The following is a 20,369-nucleotide window of genomic DNA, read 5'->3' as shown; positions in this document are numbered from 1 at the left end:
GATGCTGTTTCCACGCAGCTTTCTGTGTGGTCTTTCTCTGCAACTTACTGTTGGGAGGAGTGGAAAGTGTTTGTACTCTTCACTGTGGAGCCATTAAACTATAACAGACAATAAAAGATTTTAATTTAAGCTTTTTGATCAATTAGAAATTCATCTGCCAACTTTTTTTTTTGGAAACTACATTTGGGCTTTAAACGTGAAAACCACACATTTGTTTTCAGTTAAATCCCTGCTGCTGCTCCTATCAGTACAGATGGTCCCCGCCATGTTTATAATGCTGAGCATTATGCTGGGAGCCTGAGTGGGAAGTCATGATGGTGCTTGCAGCCTGATTTGCGTCTGCTGAATTTGTGAATGAGAAAAGCAATACAGATGGGAAGCCGTCATCTACTGAGTATGGAGTGTGAATCACACCAGCCCACACACACTAGCAGCCACCAGTGCCATTGATTTTGCTGAAAGCCTTCCCCTCTGTTTTCTCAGCTAGGAACTGGAATGGCATCACAGGGATCCTGATTAAACAAAACCGAAAGCAAAAAAAGAGCTGGAGTAAACAAAGTTTTTTATTTTTGCCATAACTCCTGTAGTTGTTTTGTAATTAGAACAGTTAGAGCCCATTCACACAGGGACAACACAACTTCCAGCACGACTTTGGGAGGCAACTTGGACACGACTTGAGTATGAATCATCAGGCAACTTACAAGGAAACTTCAAGTCCCCTCCAGGACAGTACAAGGCATCTTCAAGTCGCCTCCAGGACAGTACAAGGCATCTTCAAGTCGCCTCCAGGACAGTACAAGGCATCTTCAAGTCGCCTCCAGGACAGTACACGGGCATCTTCAAGTCCCCTCCAGGACAGTACAAGGCATCTTCAAGTCGCCTCCAGGACAGTACAAGGCATCTTCAAGTCCCCTCCAGGACAGTACAAGGCATCTTCAAGTCCCCTCCAGGACAGTACAAGGCATCTTCAAGTCGCCTCCAGGACAGTACAAGGCATCTTCAAGTCGCCTCCAGGACAGTACAAGGCATCTTCAAGTCGCCTCCAGGACAGTACACAGGCATCTTCAAGTCCCCTCCAGGACAGTACAAGGCATCTTCAAGTCGCCTCCAGAACAGTACAAGGCATCTTCAAGTCCCCTCCAGGACAGTACAAGGCATCTTCAAGTCCCCTCCAGGACAGTACAAGGGCATCTTCAAGTCCCCTCCAGGACAGTACAAGGCAACTTCAAGTCCCCTCCAGGACAGTACAAGGCATCTTCAAGTCGCCTCCAGGACAGTACAAGGCATCTTCAAGTCCCCTCCAGGACAGTACAAGGCAACTTCAAGTCCCCTCCAGGACAGTACAAGGCAACTTCAAGTCCCCTCCAGGACAGTACAAGGCAACTTCAAGTCCCCTCCAGGACAGTACAAGGCATCTTCAAGTCGCCTCCAGGACAGTACAAGGGCATCTTCAAGTCCCCTCCAGGACAGTACAAGGCATCTTCAAGTCCCCTCCAGGACAGTACAAGGCAACTTTAAGTCGCCTCCAGGACAGGAGGCTTTCCAGTGGCCAATCAAACAACAATCAGCTCTGTGGGAGGAAGGGGGGAGGGAGAGGTTTGCCTGAGAAATGTATGTTATATTCCTTTTCCTTCTCTCTTTATTCTTTCTATATAGGTTTTAGTTATTGTTGTTTGGTTGTCTTTTGAATTACTATACAGTCAAGACGTTTGCTATTACTGATATTAGAATACGCAGAGCTTTTTTTCTCAGAAAAAAGGTGCAGGAACTCAACCACGACCCGTTCAGATTTCACAAACAGTAGAAGGGTCTTAAAGGGGCATTAAATACCAGAATTGCATTACATACAGAGTGCAGAGTTCAGGGGGTTACAAAGCTGTCACTTGTAAACACAGAAACCAGACTTCTGTGTTTACAAGTGATTGTGGTGAGCGGGCACCAAAGGGTCTGAGCCAGAGGTGGTGGAACTGAGTTCCCCCAAGTTCCCCCTGAAAAAAAGCCCTGAGAATACGACTATGAATCAAATTCTTTTTTTTATTTTCTTAGGTTTATCTTTTGGTATGCACGCAACTCCTTCTCTTATGTTTGTTTGTATGAAAAATGATTTAAAATGAAATAAAAATAAAAAAAGAAATAATCTACGACACTGCTGCTGCACTGATGAGAATAACTCAACTCAAAATGTGTGTTTATAAAGTGACAGCGCTGTGAACAATTTTATTGCAATTTAATTGATATTTAAACATAAACAATGTGTCAACCATGTATGTGAAACTGCTGTGAATATATATGTGTAAAAATACATAAATTATTATTATCAAGAATAAAGTGCTAAAGTGCTAAACAAAAAACAAAACAAAAAAATGAAATAAAACAAAGCTTACCAGTCACCAATTAAAGGGGTTGTAAAGGTACATTTTTTTTCCCCCTAAATAGCTTCCTTTACCTTAGTGAAGTCCTCCTCCACTTACCTCATCCTTCGATTTTGCTTTTAAATGTCCTTATTTCTTCTGAGAAATCCTCACTTCCTGTTCTTCTGTCTGTAACTCCACACAGTAATGCAAGGCTTTCTCCCTGGTGTAGAGTGTCGTGCTCCCCCCCCTCACTTGGACTACAGGAGAGTCAGGATGCTCTCTATGTTGCAGATAGAGAAAGGTGTGTTAGTGGGTGTCCTGACTCTCCTGTAGTCCAAGGGAGGGGGCAAGCACGACACTCCACACCAGTGAGAAAGACTTGCATTACTGTGTGTGTGGAGTTACAGACAGAAGAACAGGAAGTGAGGATTTCTCAGAAGAAATAAGGACATTTAAAAGCAAAATCGAAGCATGAGGTAAGTGAAGGAGGACTTCACTAAGGTAAAGGAAGCTATTTAGGGGGAAAAAAATTGTACCTTTACAACACCTTTAATTTTTCACATCTAGTTACCAATCTTTAGTACCACATGTACTGCTTCACTAACACCACTCATGTAGAAACAGAGCAGGGAAGGCTCACACTATTTTTTTCTGAACTGCATGAGGAGTGCAAATTCACAGAAATTAGATTGAAAAGTCAGAAATACCCTACTTCAGTTATGTATTCATTATGGATGTACAAGAAAAACCTTCTGGTATAACTGTAGAGTTGGACAGTGGCCGGTCTGAAGAAGACCAGTGGATGCTGCAGATCACCACTGTGCCATACGGTCCGTCTGGCTCACATGAGGTACCGCACACCAAAACAACCATATTATACTTTTAGAGATTTGGCTGCTATTGGTTACAGCAAAGTATTACTCTTTGTGCATTGTTGAGTATGTTTCTTTTACCGTACATTGTGCTAATAGAAGTCTGATGACTTTCCCAAGAAGCTTGAGAGCTGCAAATTCAGGGATTATATAACTGGATCAGTGAGTGGAAAGGATTAGGCAGCATTACATTTAAATAGATACTACTGCCATCTACATAAATACTATCCTGTTTTATTTTTGGAAATACACGATTAGATTTGTGCCATTTCATTAACCTTTAATTAACATTTTCTTCTTGCTTGTGTGGATCTAATTGATCTAATTGTGGATCTAATTGTTTTTAGAATTTATTATGGAATAACTGCAATTGCCCCAAACACCAATGTTTGTTAGGATAGTTCTACTTTCAGATGCCTTTAAAGCCATTTCATTCAATTCTTTGTATGAGCTTAAAGCGGATGTGCCATGGGAACAAAATATTAAAAGCCAGCAGCTACAAATACTGCAGCTGCTGACTTTTAATATTAGGACACTTACCTGTCCTGGAGTCCAGCGCCGATCGCAGCAGAGCACGAGCGATCGCTCGTCACTCTGCTGCTCCCCCCGCCATCCACGCTGAGGGAACCAGGAAGTGAAGCGCTGCGGCTTCACTGCCCGGTTCCCTACGGCGCATGCGCGAGTCGCGCTGCGCCCGCCGATTGGCTCACACGCTGTGTGCTGGGAGCCGAGTGTTCCCAGCACACAACGGGCGACAGACGGGATGTGACGGAATGCCCGTCTTTCGCCCGTAGCGTGTGGCCGGAAGTGGGTGCAAATACCTGTCTTTAGACAGGTGTCTGCACCCCCCTCCCCCCTGAAAGGTGTCAAATGTGACACCGGAGGGGGGGAGGGTTCCGATCAGCGGGACTCCACTTTAGGGTGGAGGACCGCTTTAAGGTCCCTTTTACACTTGTATGACTTCAAAGTCGTGCGACTTTGCCGCGATTTCATGGCTGCGATTTCACGCGATTTTGGATCAGTACTACTTTGCCACAACTTTGGCATTAACCAATGAAAACATACATGGTGTGAGGTAATTCCTTTTCCTGCCATAGTTGTTTCCAGTTCCTGTTTGCTTCCTGGTTGTTGTGGTGTGTTATGACAGAAAATGTTTGCTACTCAATATATTGCCGCAGCAGTAGCAGTGCATGAGGAAGAAGAGGAGGAGAAGCAGAGGACAAGGACATTTTTTTGGGTTGTTTGGAGCACATTGTTCCTGAGGGAATAACCAGGAAGTGAATGTGTGCTAGAAAAATGTGCTAGGGAGGGGCTACTATGTTGAAAGGATTGGGTCAAAAAGCTGCTTGTGCTTACAAAGTTGTACTGAAATCATGTCTATATTATTCAGGTACGATTTGCATGCTACTTGAGGGTTTAACATTGAGGTCTATGGACATCAACTCGCATGGAAGTTGGACCAAAGTAGTGCAGGGACTACTTTAAAGTCGGCACGACTTAAGTCATTGAAAATCATGGAGAATGACTTCTCATGCGATTTTGCAGTCCAAAATCGTGGGACAAGTAGTATAAGTGTGAAAGGGGACTAAAACTTACGTTTTAGGACACCCAAGTAGAACAGGTCAGCTTGCTGTAAATCTTATTGCTATATGTTAAAAAGTTCTGGAGCACAAATAATTTCTGCTTGTTACATACACAGACTCGTCGTTCTGCTCTGCAGTGCTATCTTATAGATCTGCGCTCTCACTCTTTGCCACAAATAAAGTCTATGGGCCAATCAACACCAAGGCCTTATGCACACTGCTGCTGTTTAACTCATGTTTTTGTGAGTTTAGGCGTTTTTTTTTTTCGTTCTGCCCTTAAAGTGGAGGTCCGTCTACCGCTGCAAAAATGAAAAGCCAGTAGGTGCACATACTGCAGCTGCTGACTTCTAATAATCAGACACTTACCTGTCCTGGAGTCCAGCGATGTCAGAACCGCAGGGGATGTTTTATATTAGCTGTTGGGTGCTTCCGCCTCCATTGCGAGTAAGGGAACCCAGAAATCCTACTGCGCATGTGCGAGGCGCCACTGCTCTTTCCTACTGGTTTGGCAGCCGGGGAATGATGAGGGTGCCCGGGCGGTGACATCAATACCTGCGGCTGAGGCTCCCGGAAGTGGAACAGGATACCTGTGAAAGACATGTATCCTGTCCCCCCGAAAGGTGCCAAATGTGGCACCAAAGAGGGGAGCAGTAAAACGAGCAGAAGTTTCACTTTTGGGTGGAACTCCACTTTAAAGTAAGAGTAAACTCCCATACATTAATTTTACCTATAGGTAATGTAAGCCAATAATAATAATTTTAGGTTAAAAATAAGCCTTTAGTATCACTTTAACCCCCGTAGCACCGGAAGATTACCACTGCAGAGGTACGGGGAAGTGTGAAGGGGCAGAAAATGTTAACGTTTTTAAAGCGGCTGTAAACCCGCCAAATATTTTTTTTTTTTACACCTGCAAGGAAAAAGCCATAATGAGCTAGTATGCACCGCATATTAGCTCATTATGAAATACTTACCTCGGAACGAGGTAGGGAACTTACCTGGTCCACGCCGAGCCGAGTATGTCTTCCGGGTATCGCCGCTCCAGCGATGTGATTGGCTGGAGCGGCGATGACGTCACTCCTGCGCATGCGCACGGGAGATTTCCGGCATGGGTCGGCGGGGCCGGGCCCTTCAGCCGAGGATCCCCCCTGCGCATGCGCCGCTGCGGCTCATTGCAAGGGGAATATCTCCTAAACTGTACAGGTTTAGGAGATATTCTTTATACCTACAGGTAAGCCTTATTATAGGCTTACCTGTAGGCAAAAGTCAAAAAAGTGGGTTTACAACCACTTTAACTAAGACAGCAGTTGCCAAGGGACGTTTTTCATTCAACATAGGTACCATCCCTTGATATTAAAAAATTTAAAGGGATACTAAAGGTTCCTTTTTTATTTTTTTCAAATATTAAACATGTCATACTTACCTCCACTGTGCAGTTCATTTTGCACAGCGCGGCCCCGAACATCCTCTTTTGGATGCTTCCGAGTCATACACTCGGCATCCATAGACGCTGTGTATGACTCGGCCCCGCCCCCTGGCGCCCACGTCATTGGATTTGATTTACAGCAGCGGCAGCCAATGGAGAAGAGTAAACTGTCTCAGGTAAGTAAAACGGGGGGCTGGGGGCCGGTGATTGCTAGGTGTTTAGGATGCATTAAGTTGAAAAATCTTGAAACTTTACAACACATTTAACTAACTTAGTGTCAGGATCAGCGTCTAAGGTGACCAGACACATAGCTACACAAGGGAACTGAGACCAAACAAAGTATTTAGCATTAAAGTGATATTTATTTACAGTGAACACACACCAATAAACATACACAGCAATCAGTGAAAGCACAAACCACTCCAGCAAACAAGAATAACTAATGAACCTAACTGCATCTATATACAATATCTACAACAAAAGGGACAAAGGTAACAGCCGCCTGACGAGTCGCGTCCCATTCAATGCAATGGAACCATTCTAATAGGAGCGACGCAAGTCGCTCCGACTTAGTAAAAAGGTTCCTGCACGACTTCGGGGGCGGCTCGGGGCGACCTGCATTGACTTCTATACAGAAGTCGTTTTGCTGGTCGCCTCTGAAGTCGTGCCACAGGAGTGTGAACCGGCTCGAACTGCAGCCATCTGTGTCACCAGCAGTGTCACCAGCAGGTAAACTCAACCCTGACACTTAGGCTTTGATTATTGTAGTCAACTAAATCGGTTGTTCCATAGTTTTTCATAACTGCATGCCTTCTATATTGGAGTGACTGGCAGTAGAAAGCCATTGCTACTACACTGCATATAGGTAATATATCTAAACTGACAAAGTAAACACATAAAGACAATCAAATTATTTATGCAAAAAATAAAATAAAATGATAAAGTAGCCAGCCTCCGTACTGACTCTTAACGCTCCATTAATCCAGCACGGTTTTGCACACTGAGGCGCTTGCTGTTTTTTCTCTGGAGCAGCTGTGCACACAATACTTTTATTTACCGTTTTTGCTGTTGGGTATAACGAGCTGCGTAGGTGAGCATCTGTTCCCAGCGGCCTCTTTCTTTTGGTTGATAGTTGAAATGAAACTGCTGAACGTGGAGAACTGGCCCTTAGCTCCTCTCTCCATCCCCTGTAATTAAAGGAAACAATTACTGCAAGATTTCCTTTTACAGCTAATGCTCCTTGTGTGATTTGTACTATCACTAGAACATGTAGGAACACAAAGTATCATTACTCTATAAAAAAGCTGCAATTTCTACATAAACAATCTTCCTACACTCAATCTGTGAATAAGTCACTGTTGACATAATACTAGTGGTGAGTGCGAAGAGGAATTATGAAAAGTTTTATACTGTAATTATGGGTATTGCCGCTTCAATGTCGCTATTGTAATTTATATTAATAAAATGGAGAGCAAGGAGAAAAAATTCCTTGTGCATAAAAAGAAAAAAAAAATCAAAACCCCAACATTATTTTTGTTAATGTAAGCTTGGCAAAGAAATCCTCAGCTTTGTTAACATCATTTATTAAAGCTTACATTCCTTTCCCCCTCCATCCATTGGTTTTGATGCCCAGTGGACCAGATGGACTTCCCGATCATGTGACCATTGTGATTGGCTGTCACAGTGGTCACATGATCAGGAGCCCATCCTGCAGCTTTAAATCATGATTAGAGTCTGAGTGCTGTCATTGACTGCTTGGTCACAGAAACATATATACTGCGGCAAGGCGGCTCGGCTGCGCAAACCAACGTTCGGTCTGTGCATGAGACACAGTGGGCACGCACGCGCCGCCGGAGGTACATCACTGTACAATCTTCAACTCGGACACTATTCACATATATACAAATTTGATGCCATTTGAACTGCATCCGATTCGCATGACATGTGGCTCAAACCAGCTTTCTATGGAGTCGGTTCACATATGTCCGCTGCAGTGGCAGTGCGAATTCACTGCAAATTTGCACTTTTTGAGCACTGCGGTGCGGTTCAGATGTGAATTTCAGGCTATTGCCTTTTATGATAATCGCACATTGGATCAGTTTTGAACACAAGTTTGATCCAGAAAATAAATAAAAAACAGCGTGGGGGTTCCTCTCAGTCCATGCCAGGCCCTTTCAGGTCTGGTACGAATTGTAATGGAAACCCCACACCAAAAAAACAAAAACGCATGCCAAATCCACGCCAGTCTCTTATTTGAGCATGCAGCCTGGCAGGCAAAGAAAGAAGAGTGGGTAGATGCTTTGTTGCATGCTGGGTCAGTGACGTCCCAAAGGGGCGGTGCCACCTGATGATGTTGTTGGGTGGCCCAGCCCCTTACCTATTTAAGAAATGTCACACGATTCCGGTGAGCGTCGTGAATGACGATGGATCTACATCGGGGGGACATTGTGCCAGACCCGAAAGGGTATATATTTGGGGGACCCCCACACCATTTCTTTATTGATTTTTTTATTGCCAGCAATGTTTTTTTTTTTTAAATTTAGCTGTCAGCCGAATACCCTGCTGACAGCTGATAAGTCATCCGTTGTTAAGGATGCGCTGGCAAGATTCCCGGCCCGCTCCTTAACAACCAGCTATTTGAAAGATGCCAGTGGCCTACGGCTCCAAAAATTTGCACCTGAACGGCATCTAAAATCGCAGCTGAACCACTGAACAGCTTCTTGGAAAATTTGTAGTGAAAACAGAAGGGGAAATTCGAACAGCACATGTGTGAATTGAGCCTCACTGGTGTGCAATTGCTGCTAATGATGAATGCTTTTTGGAATCTGCGATCTAGAAAACACTAAATTATATCTATATGCTCCAAAATAATTTATACACATCCACTGCTTAATGGTCCTGTAATTTATTTTCCATAAAACATCCTCCATGAACTTCAGAATTTTTCCTTTCCCCTTATTTCCATTTGTTTGGAACAAGCATTGCATGTTAGTTGCTGTCATGTGCACTGCTCTATGCACACTACACATCTCATAAAGCATAGTCCCCTAGTCCAGGGGTGCTCAAGCTTTTGAAAAGCGTGCCCCTTAAAGTGGATGTAAACTCAATTCATGAAATTCGAGCTGCGCACATATATCTGCAGTGTTTTCTTATCTCTCATTAAAGCCCTAAGTCCCATTGCTTTCTTCTACTTCATTCTTCTGTTATTAGCATGATAATTTCTGACAAGTTCTCTGTCAACTGTGATAAAACCAGCCTGAAATTGCCTGTGTCAGGGTGGGTGCTATAAATAGAGTAGCAGAGAGCTGGTCTATTCACAGCACAGCTCTGCAAGTCATACAAGTAAAACTTATGTAGAGAGATTTGTTTTATCTCTGTGTATTATTTGAGGCTATTCACTTTACTGAGTATATGTGAGGCTTTACATCCACTTTAAAGCGGGGGTTCACCCTTAGAGGGCACTTTTCCCCCTTCGCTTCCTGCTCGTTATTACTAGGGGAATCGGCAATTTATTTTAAAATATGTGCAGTACTTACCCGTTTACGAGACGCATCCTCTCCGTCGCTTCCGGGTATGGGCTTCGGGAATGGGCGGTCCTTCTTGATTGACAGGTTTCCGAGAGGCTTCCGACGGTCGCATCCATCGCGTCACGATTTTCCGAAAGAAGCCGAACGTCGGTGCGCAGGCGCAGTATAGAGCCGCACCGACGTTCGGCTTCTTTCGGCTACGAGTGACGCGATGGATGCGACCGTCGGAAGCCTCTCGGAAGGCTGTCACTCAAGAAGGAACGCCCGCTCCCGAAGACCCATACCCGGAAGCGACGGAAGAAGATGCAGCTCGAAAACGGGTAAGTACTGCACCTATTTTAATATAAATAGCCGATTCCCCTAGACCGAACGAGCAGGAAGCTAAGGGGAGATTTTTTTTTTTTTTTTAAATGGGTGAACTCCCGCTTTAAGTGATTTAGTAACCGGTTGAAAGCCACAATGAACAATGGGCTTTTACTGCCCTCCAAACTGCAAATGTAAATTAGCCCTTACTGTCCTAAACCCCCTATAAGGCTACTTTCACGTTGATGTGCTGCAGTTTACTTTCTGAAAGTGCGCCAAAACTCCTTCATTCAGAAGTTTTGGTGTGTTTTCAGATAGCACATTAACTCCTTCAGTGCGCTGAAGATAGCGCACTAACCCTTCAGATAGCAGCCTAATAACTATTGCAAAACTATTGTTTATATATACCCAAACTCTGAAAAACTCTGACATTATGCAGATTTCTGTGATTGCTGTGATGCTCAAACTGATTTTCATAAACTGACCTACCTTCACTTTCTGCATCAGCAGGAATCGCCAGCTGTAAAACATGTTGCTGTCTCAGGTGGAGTGCATTTGGTATCACTACGCCTAGGAAAGGGACCGTCACTATAGAGGAAGCTTCCGCTTCATCCACAGCCGCTTGCTTGCTCTACCGCTGGCTTTATCCATAACCCTGATGCTCTGGGATGGTGGGTCGACAACCCAAAATCTGGCCTTGCCAACCCACCATGCCAGACCAGGAGGTTGCAGGCCAAATCAGAGGTCTCAGCAGGCCACCAATTGGGCTCCCCTGCCCTAGTCCATCTCAACAGCAAGCAATAAAGGGTGGCTACATTCCTATATACCAGTGATGGAGAACCTTGTCAAACCAGATATTTTGAAACTACATTTCCCATGATGCTCATGCACTCTGCAGTGTATTTGAGCATCATGGGAAATGTAGTTCCAAAACATCTGGGGTGTCAAGGGTCGCCATCACTGCTATATACAGTGGGACCATGAAGAATGAACATAGCCACCGTCTAACAGGAAATCGGATCACAGCAGCAAAAAATAAATTGGGGGGAGGTTGAGAGCCATAGAAGGTACTTAGTGACTTAAGAATATATACATACTTGAATAGAACTTTTAATTTAAACTTAAACTATTTATTTATTTCACTAGTTTAGTGTTGTTTTAACTCATTGCCCTACCATTAATAGTTACCGTATTTGCCGGCGTAAAAGACGGCCTTTTATACTTTATACTATACTCTAAAATCAGGGGTCATCTTATACGCCGGATGCAGACTGCGGGCGTCCATCTTTTAAAAGCCGCGCCTCCTCCTCGTGCTGTTCCGTTATAGGCTCAGTGATCCGCCTATCAAGGACGTCGTCTCATTGTCAGCCTCGGACGAGAGGACGTCCATGATAGGCAAAACACTGAACACAGGCTCTGCTGGGAAACTGAGTGTTCCGCCTATCACAGAACAGCACGAGAAAGAGGCGCTGCTTTTAAAAAATGGACGCCCGCAGTCTGACTCACTAAAGTAATGAAGATCGACACGGTGAGGTGAGGCAATGGCACGGTGAGGTGAGGCAATGGCACGGTGAGGTGAGGAAAAGGCACAGTGAGGTGAGGAAAAGGCACAGTGAGGTCAGGAAATGGCACAGTGAGGTGAGGCAATGGCACGGTGAGGTGAGGCAATGGCACAGTGAGGTGAGGAAAAGGCACAGTGAGGTGAGGAAATGGCACAGTGAGGTGAGGCAATGGCACGGTGAGGTGAGGCAATGGCACAGTGAGGTGAGGAAAAGGCACAGTGAGGTGAGGAAATGGCACAGTGAGGTGAGGCAATGGCACAGTGAGGGGTCGTCTTATACAGCAAGTATATCCCAAAACCAACATTTTAGCTGGAAAATTAGGGGGTCGTCTTATACGCCCAGTCGCCTTATACACCGGAAAATACGATACTGTATTTCAGAAGAGAAGGCGAGCAAAGGCAGGTTCCATGCTGCCTTAGTACAAGTTTAACTGTAATGAATATTACACATCTAAAATGAAAAAAATATTTTGTAATATGTAATTTCATGAAAGATATTAAAAAAAGTATTCAAGGGTTTATTTCTAGAAAGGCGCAGAATTCTAATGAACATTTGTTGTTAGAAATGGGTGAAGGATAAAAGCAGAACAGCATCAAAGCGTTTATATTTTATGAGATCAATGGCTTTGAAAACAAAGGAAGCCAGACCATGGGAAAGAACCTCATCTGAATAGGCTTATTGCGGCAGGCAGCGCTTTTCTGGCCAGATTGAATCTTCGTTCTCTGTGTAAAGTTTTTAAATAAGAAAATTTTTGTTCTAACACCAAAAGACAATCTAGAAAATGATTGGGCCAGATTCTCAAAAGAGATACGCCGGCGTATCGCCTACCCGGATCATTTGAATTAGGCGGGCTTGCGCCGGAGGATTTACGTTACGCCGCCGCAACTTTACAGGCAAGTGCTTTGTGAATCAAGCACTTGCCCGTAAAACTTGCGGCGGCGTAACGTTAATGAGATACGTTACGCCGCCGCAAAGATGCGGCGATCTACCAGAATCTGGCCCTGTATGTCAGGACTACCTATTTATATTGTGATACAGAGCACTGAGTTCAGAATGTTATTTTTGGATGAAGCTGTAAAATATTGTCACCGTCAGACTGGGCTTAAAGTGGTTGTAAACCCACTTTACAACCACTTTCTCACTTCCTGTTTCTCCTCAGTAAGCTGTTCTGACTGACTTTCCACAGCTCAGATGATAGTGGAAAGCTTACTGAGGAGAAACAGGAAGTGAGAAATTCAGACAAAGAAAAAAAACATTTAGAAGGGAAATCGAAAGAAAAGGTAAGTGAACCAACAATGCACCAGCTTAAAGGAACCCATTTAGAAAATAAAAAACAAACTTTTACAACCCCTTTAAGCCATTGCTTCAGTTGTACTGTGCCGTTCCCAGGGGCTACCATGCGCATGCGCGGAAGTGACGTCATCGTGGTTCCAGCCAATCACAGTGCCGGAGCTGCGATACCCGTAAGTAACCTCTGGGATAGATGTCGCCAGCTGGAAGGGGAGACGAGGACGGCTGCGGGGGCTTCATTCTCGGGTAAGTAATTCATAATGAGCTAGTATTCTATACATACTAGCTCATTGTGCCTTTATCTTGCAGGGTGGTTTTTTTTCTTCTTCAGGAGAGTTTACAACCACTTTAACCTGTTCTTTACCGAGCCATTGTAAAATGACATCGGCAGTAACCTTCCATCCCTCTGGGTGGACCTCATATGACGTCCTGGGCTTCCCGGGCGGCTAGGGGGCACCCGACCATGACAGCTTACGGCTTCATGGCCAGCGATTTTCTGGGACCTGTGTTGTCCCAGAAGATCAATGACAGGTGGAGTCGCCCAGGCAGCCTAGGACCCGGAAGGAGGAAGTGGGACAGGAAGTCTCACTAAAAAAAGGACACACACCCCTTTATGGAAATTGTTTAACTTTAATTTCCAGCAACAGTGTCATCTTAAATGAAGTAAGACCAGGTCCAATGAGAAAACCTGCATTTTCTTGCAATTATCCCACAGCAATATTTTTAAATTTAGAATTTGAGTCTACATTTTAGTTGATTCCAAATGACCATAAGGTATGTGAGATGTTATTTTCAGGACCTACAATGTATTGTGTCTTAAAGTTGTGTAATGCCGCGTACACACGACATGACATTTTTTAAATTGGTCATTAAAAACGAGTGTGTAGGCTCCAGAGCATTTTTCTTGACGTGAAAAATGGGCATTTAAAATGTAGAACATGCTCTATTTTTTCTCGATGTTTATCACTTTGACGTTTTTCACGTCGTGAAAAATGGTCGTGTGTAGGCTTTAACGAAGGGGCAAAAACGTGCATGCTCAGAAGCAAGTTATGAGAAGGGAAATTTGCATAATCAAGCCCAAAGAGTGGCACCATTCGAATGGAACTTCCCCTTTATAGTGCCGTCGTACGCGTTGTACGCCACCGCGCTTTGCTTTGAGCAATTTTTTTTTCATGATTGTGTGTATGCAAGGCATACAAAAACAAAGTTGTTTCCAAGACATTAAAAACGGTCGTGTGTATGCAGCATTATAGCTATGTAGCTTGGGTATTGTAAGGGGTTAGCTCGGTAGCGGTGTGTGTGACCCCCTGGATGGGTTCACTACACACTGAATTTATACAGACAGGCAGTCGAAGACGGTTGAAAACAAAGATTTTGGTTTATTCTTCCATCTTGCTGGAAACAAGTGCAAGCATCCAAACAGCATAAACAAAATCAAACATAAAATAAACCCTGGCCACTTGGGGCATCTACCTTCACCACACAGGAACCTATCTAGGGAGTCTGGCACAGCCTAGTGCTGAGCAGACAGTGCTGGTCATACAGCAGAAAAACAATAGACTTTTGATTTTTATCACACAGAAAAATCAATCCTCTCCTCACCTTCTCAGAAGACTTTCAGTACGCTGCTCTCCCTGCTCACAACGCCTCAGGATGCAGCAATTCAGTGGTAATCCTCTGGATTACTTATAGAGGCCTTAATTGCCTCATTCTGAACAGCTGAAGTTTTCCAACACCCTTAGACCTCTTCTGGCCACTTTTGCAGCCGACGCCTAATAACAATTGGTGTATTGTCTAAACAAGGCAGAAATGTATGTCCCGTCTGTGACAACACCCACAGATTTACCTAACTTCCTGTCACATACCCCCCCCCCCTCGTTTCAACCCTAGTGTTGGGACACAGGTTGCCAGGCAGGCATGCACTCGGAAAAACCCATCTGCATTCCCCATTTTTCTCCAACACTTCATAGGGACCCTGCCATTTAGCTAGGAATTTACTTTCGACCGTGGGGACCAGCACCAACACCCTATCACCAGGAGCAAAGGAACGGACCTGGGCCCCACGATTGTAAATCCTTTGTTGAGCCAATTGGGCTTGGGCTAAATGTTCCTTCACAATCGGCATTACTTGGGCAATTCTATCTTGCATTTGGGCCACATGTTCAATCACAGTTCGATGAGGGGAACTCTCACTCTCCCATGTTTCCCTGGCAATGTCCAGTAGGCCCCGGGGGTGCCTCCCATACAGTAGCTCAAACGGAGAGAACCCCTGTTTGGGGAACCTCTCTTATTGCAAATATTAGATAAGGGAGAAGATAATCCCAATTCTTTCCGTCTTTATCCACCACCTTCCTCAACATTTGTTTTAAGGTTTTATTAAACCTTTCCACTAACCCGTCTGTTTGAGGGTGATATACTGATGTAAGTAATTGGGTCACTTTCAGGAGTTTACAAAGTTCTTTGGTCACCCTGGACATAAACGGGGTGCCCTGGTCAGTTAGGACTTCCTTAGGAAGACCCACACGGCTGAAAACCTGAAATAACTCTTTGGCAATTGTTTTATCAGAGGTGTTTCAGAGAGGAATCGCTTCTGGGTACCGGGTGGCATAGTCCATTATTACCAAGATGTGCTGGTGCCCTCTAGTGGACTTTAGTAAGGGGCCAACCAAGTCCATGGCGATCCTCTCAAAAGGGACCTCGATAATGGGCAGGGGTACCAACGGACTACGGAAATGTGGCATGGGTGCAGTAATCTGACACACTGGACAGGAAGAGCAGTACAATTCCACTTCTTTAGTGATCCCAGGCCAATAAAACCTCTGGGTGATCCTCTCCCGGGTTTTTTCCGCTCCCAAATGTCCCCCAAGAATGTGCCCATGGGCCAGTTTCAAAACCATCTTGCGGTACGGTTTAGGCACTACCAGTTGCTCAATGGTGTCCTCTATCCTCTGTGACACTCGATATAACAGGTCCCTTTCAATAATGAAGTAAGGGAGGGCAACCCTCTCGTCAGGGTTAACTAACTCCCCATCTATCTTCACTACATTCTCCCGGGCTCTTAGCAATGTGGGGTCCGTCAATTGCTCAGTGACAAAATGTTCTCTGTGCACCTCGAGGTCATCAAACCCTATCGGCCGCTGTTCCTCTTCTGAGGTAGCAGGCTCCTCCCTAGGGACTGGTGTTTCCCCTGCTAAAACTGAGAATGGAAACTCAGGAGAATCCTCACAGTTATACAGTAGGTTTCTGGAGTATATGTTTCAGGCTCAGAAGAACCACCTACTGGGGAATCTGGGCAGTCCCAGAGTTCCCAGAATTTTGGGAAATCCCTTCCCACATTGGCGTCATGTGGCAGTTTGGGAACTAAACCCACCTGGTGACACAAGTTACCGAGGGAGGTTTCAAAGGAAACCGTAGTCACTGGATATTCTCGAGTGTCCCCATGTACACAAACTACAGCCATTTTCCTAGGATGTAAGGTTTTTCCCACCACTAGATCACTTTTCACTAAGGTGACCAGGCTACCTGAATCCAACAATACCACAACATTTTTACCATCTAAGCACATTCTATATAAAGGTTTCTCATTTCCCTTTTCTGCAGTGCATGTGGTTGCAAAAAGGGACTGTCGTCTCTCGGTCAGAAAGTCACACTGCATGGGTTCATCACCCGCTGGGCAAACCGCTGCTACATGTCCCTTATCCCGGCAACGGTAGCAAATCAACCTTCTGGTCCTCTCCTGTGGGATGGGTCTTCCAGGCCGCTCTAACCAAACATTAGTAGTAGTCCCGATAATTCCTCTAGCTGCTCCTTGGTACCTCGCTCCACCCCCATCCCTTGATGCCGTCTTACCTATAGATGGAGAGGGTCTGGTCTTGGGGTAAAAAGTCTGTGCGTCTCTGGTGGAAGAGGACAAATTCTCTGTTGTTAGGTACCTTTCGACCAGGTCTACAAGTTTGTCTGCAGTTTCCGGACCACCATGGTTCACCCATTTCTGCAGGGTGTTAGGAAGAGACCTAAGAAATTTGTCCATGACTACTCGCTCCAAAATTTTTGGTCCGGACAGAGTTTCTGGCTGCAGCCATTTCCTAGCCAAATGGATGAGGTCATACATCTGCGACCGAGGTGGCTTCCTCTGCTGATAACTCCAATTGTGGACCCGCTGAGCACGAACATCCAGGGTTACACCGAAACGTGCCAATATTTCCTCTTTTAATCGATCATAGTTTTTTGCGTCTACAAGCTCCAAATCAAAATATGCCTTTTGGGCTTCTCCAGATAATAGGGGGGCCACTAGTCCAGCCCACTGTTCTTTAGGCCAACTCTCTCTTTCCGCTGCTCTCTCAAACGTGGTCAGAAACATCTCAGGGTCCTCATCTGCAGTCATCTTTGGCAATAAGTGTCATACCCAAAAAGTCATTATGTTACTGGCCTGACTCCCAGCCTCAGTCTGCTGTCTCTGAAGCTGTTTCACGATGGCCTCCATTTGCTGCTGGTGTCTCTGTTCCAAGCCTGCAATGCTCTCTCGGTGAGCTGCAAGGCTCTCTTGGTGAACCTGTTGTTGAGCTGCCATGCTCTCTTGGTGAGCCTGTTGTTGAGCTGCGTGAGCCTGTTGTTGAGCTGCCTGAGCCTGTTGTTGAGCTGCCATGCTCTCTTGGTGAGCCTGTTGTTGAGCTGCGTGAGCCTGTTGTTGAGCTGCCTGAGCCTGTTGTTGAGCTGCCATGCTCTCTTGGTAAACCTGTTGTTGAGCTGCCATGCTCTCTTGGTGAGCCTGTTGTGGAGCTGCGTGAGCCTGTTGTTGAGCTGCCTGAGCCTGTTGTTGAGCTGCCATGCTCTCTTGGTAAACCTGTTGTTGAGCTGCCATGCTCTCTTGGTGAGCCTGTTGTTGAGCTGCGTGAGCCTGTTGTTGAGCTGCAAGGCTCCGCTGCAAACCTGCATTCGTCTGCTGTTGATTTGCATTTGCTATAGCCAGCTGTTTCAGTATCTCCTCCATTTTGGGTTTACTTTAACTGCCCGCATTCTCCACCATGTGTAAGGGGTTAGCTCGGTAGCGGGGTGTGTGACCCCCTGGATGGGTTCACTACACACTGAATTTATACAGACAGGCAGTCGAAGACGGTTGAAAACAAAGATTTTGGTTTATTCTTTCATCTTGCTGGAAACAAGTGCAAGCATCCAAACAGCATAAACAAAATCAAACATAAAATAAACCCTGGCCACTTGGGGCGTCTACCTTCACCACACAGGAACCTATCTAGGGAGTCTGGCACAGCCTAGTGCTGGGCAGACAGTGCTGGTCATACAGCAGAAAAACAATAGTCTTTTGATTTTTATCACACAGAAAAATCAATCCTCTCCTCACCTTCTCAGAAGACTTTCAGTACGCTGCTCTCCTTACTCACAAAGCCTCAGGATGCAGAAATTCAGTGGTAATCCTCTGGATTACTTATAGAGGCCTTAATTGCCTCATTCTGAACAGTTGAAGTTTTCCAACGCCCTTAGACCTCTTCTGGCCACTTTTGCCGCCGACGCCTAATAACAATTGGTGTATTGTCTAAACAAGGCAGAAATGTATGTCCCGTCTGTGACAACACCCACAGATTTACCTGACTACCTGTCACAGTATGTATAAGAAGCCTTTCAGGATAGAACTCTGGGAGCTGCCATTGAATTGGTGTAAAAGCTAGTGCAGTCATGCTTATTTTTTCACTATGACATGATTGGTCATTGACCTGGAACAAGCATGCAGTGAGGGAAGTGTTAGGTCACCTCATACACACATATTTGTTTCAGGTCTGTGACATGCAAAATATGAAAGACGGTAAAGGGTGGCAGCCATGGAGCATGCGCCATAATCCAAGTTGGCAATGGCAGATTCCATATTTCCTTACTGACCAGCTCCTATCAGGTAGACCAGTGATGGGTGAATTTATTTATGGTTCATGAGCCAACCAGTTCAGTTTGATAGCCAACAAGTCCATAAATGGGACCAGGGGAAATCTGTTGCAGTAAAATAAAATGATATAAAATACCTAGGTGTGAGCAATAATTTTATAGGAACATAAACTACTAGGTTCCTGGGGTATGCTAAGCCTCGAGGCAGACTATTATCCCTTCTCCAAAACATTAACACCAAAAGTACTCATATATTGTTACATTGACCCCTTTTAGAAATTATCATATGAACAGATTGCCCAAAGCCTTTGCCTCTCAACAAGAGGTAGAAAAACGAAATGGGCAACTCTCATTAAGCTCTGTTACCTGCTGAGCAAAATCAATTTTTTTTGTTAAGACGGCTGATTTCTGCACGTCCAAACTTAACAATTACCAAGCGGGCAGTTTATGCCAGTTTTTTTAACAGGCTATTTATTATAGGAAAAGCTATTGCATGCTGCATTGCCTGTGGTGTGCTCACAAAAGCACTTGGATGAACAAAATAGATAAAGACAAGAGCATGTAAGAATGGCAGAAAGGACATAATAATCCTTTTATTGTGAGTTAGCAAAATCGCTGAACTGAAGTTCCAGGCAGTTCATATATAAATGATTTTCTCCTTTTAAACTATTGCATTAGTGGAGCCGATTTATAAAAATGTAGCCGTAGTAAAATTCTAGAGACAAAATAAACCAGTAAAGCTAGTCCCCTTGGATATATATGGGGCATGCATTGGTTTCCTTTTTTTTTTTCAGGCTCCTTTTCTTCTTCTTTTCATGTCATAATTCTGCACATCAGTCATCCTGCCCCTACATCTGTGTAGTGCATTGCGATTTAGGCAAGTTTTACATGCTCTTTCAGGGCTTTACAATTTAACTTTATAGAGGCAGAGGACACTACTGGGGGGTTCGGTGGACAATTCTATGAGTGCAGAGGGCACTACAGGAGGGAGGAAACTTTTGTGGGGTGGATAGGGGGCTACAGAGGACAGTGCTATGGGGGACACTACAGAGGGGGGCAGAGGACACTACTGTGTGGGGGGTGCACAGGATATTGCTATGGGGTGCAGAGGGCACTACGGGGGAGCAGAGGAAACTATTGTGGGGGGATAGGGGGCTGCAGAGGACCAAAGGACACTGCTATGGGGGGCACTACAGAGGGGGCAGAGGACACTACTGTGTGTGTGTGGGGGGGTGCCGTGGACATTGCTATGGGTTGCAGAGAGCACCATAGGAGGGCAGAGGAAACTTTTGTGGAGGGGATGGGGGGATGCAGAGGACATTGCTGTGGGGGCACTACAGAGGGGGCAGAGGACACTACTGTGTGGAGGGGTGCACAAGACATTGCTATGGGGTGCAGAGGGCACTACGGGCAGGGCCGCCATCAGGAATTATGGGGCCCCTTACACAGCTTCAGGCATGGGCCCCCTGGAGCAGAAAACCGGGGGGGGGGCTGCCGCCATAAATTGAGAAGCGGGGGGGGGCTGCCACGGACTGAGAAGCGGGGGGGGCCTTTACACAAAAA

At 45.2% G+C, this 20,369-nt stretch overlaps 1 protein-coding gene across 2 annotated transcripts in view; it reads right to left on the bottom strand.

The window, feature by feature from the left end:
* HECTD2 (HECT domain E3 ubiquitin protein ligase 2) overlaps positions 1-20,369 on the bottom strand; it is a 105,706-nt gene that overhangs the window by 59,787 nt on the left and 25,550 nt on the right. For both annotated transcript variants that reach the window (XM_040362129.1, XM_040362130.1), the window contains exon 2: positions 7,290-7,419. In XM_040362129.1, coding sequence (XP_040218063.1) covers positions 7,290-7,419 — 130 coding nt within the window. The remainder of the gene's footprint in view (positions 1-7,289; positions 7,420-20,369) is intronic.

Source organism: Rana temporaria, chromosome 8, assembly GCF_905171775.1.
Source record: "Rana temporaria chromosome 8, aRanTem1.1, whole genome shotgun sequence".
In the NCBI taxonomy this organism is placed as follows: Eukaryota; Metazoa; Chordata; class Amphibia; order Anura; family Ranidae; genus Rana; species Rana temporaria.
This window is presented reverse-complemented; position numbering and strand designations above follow the sequence as displayed.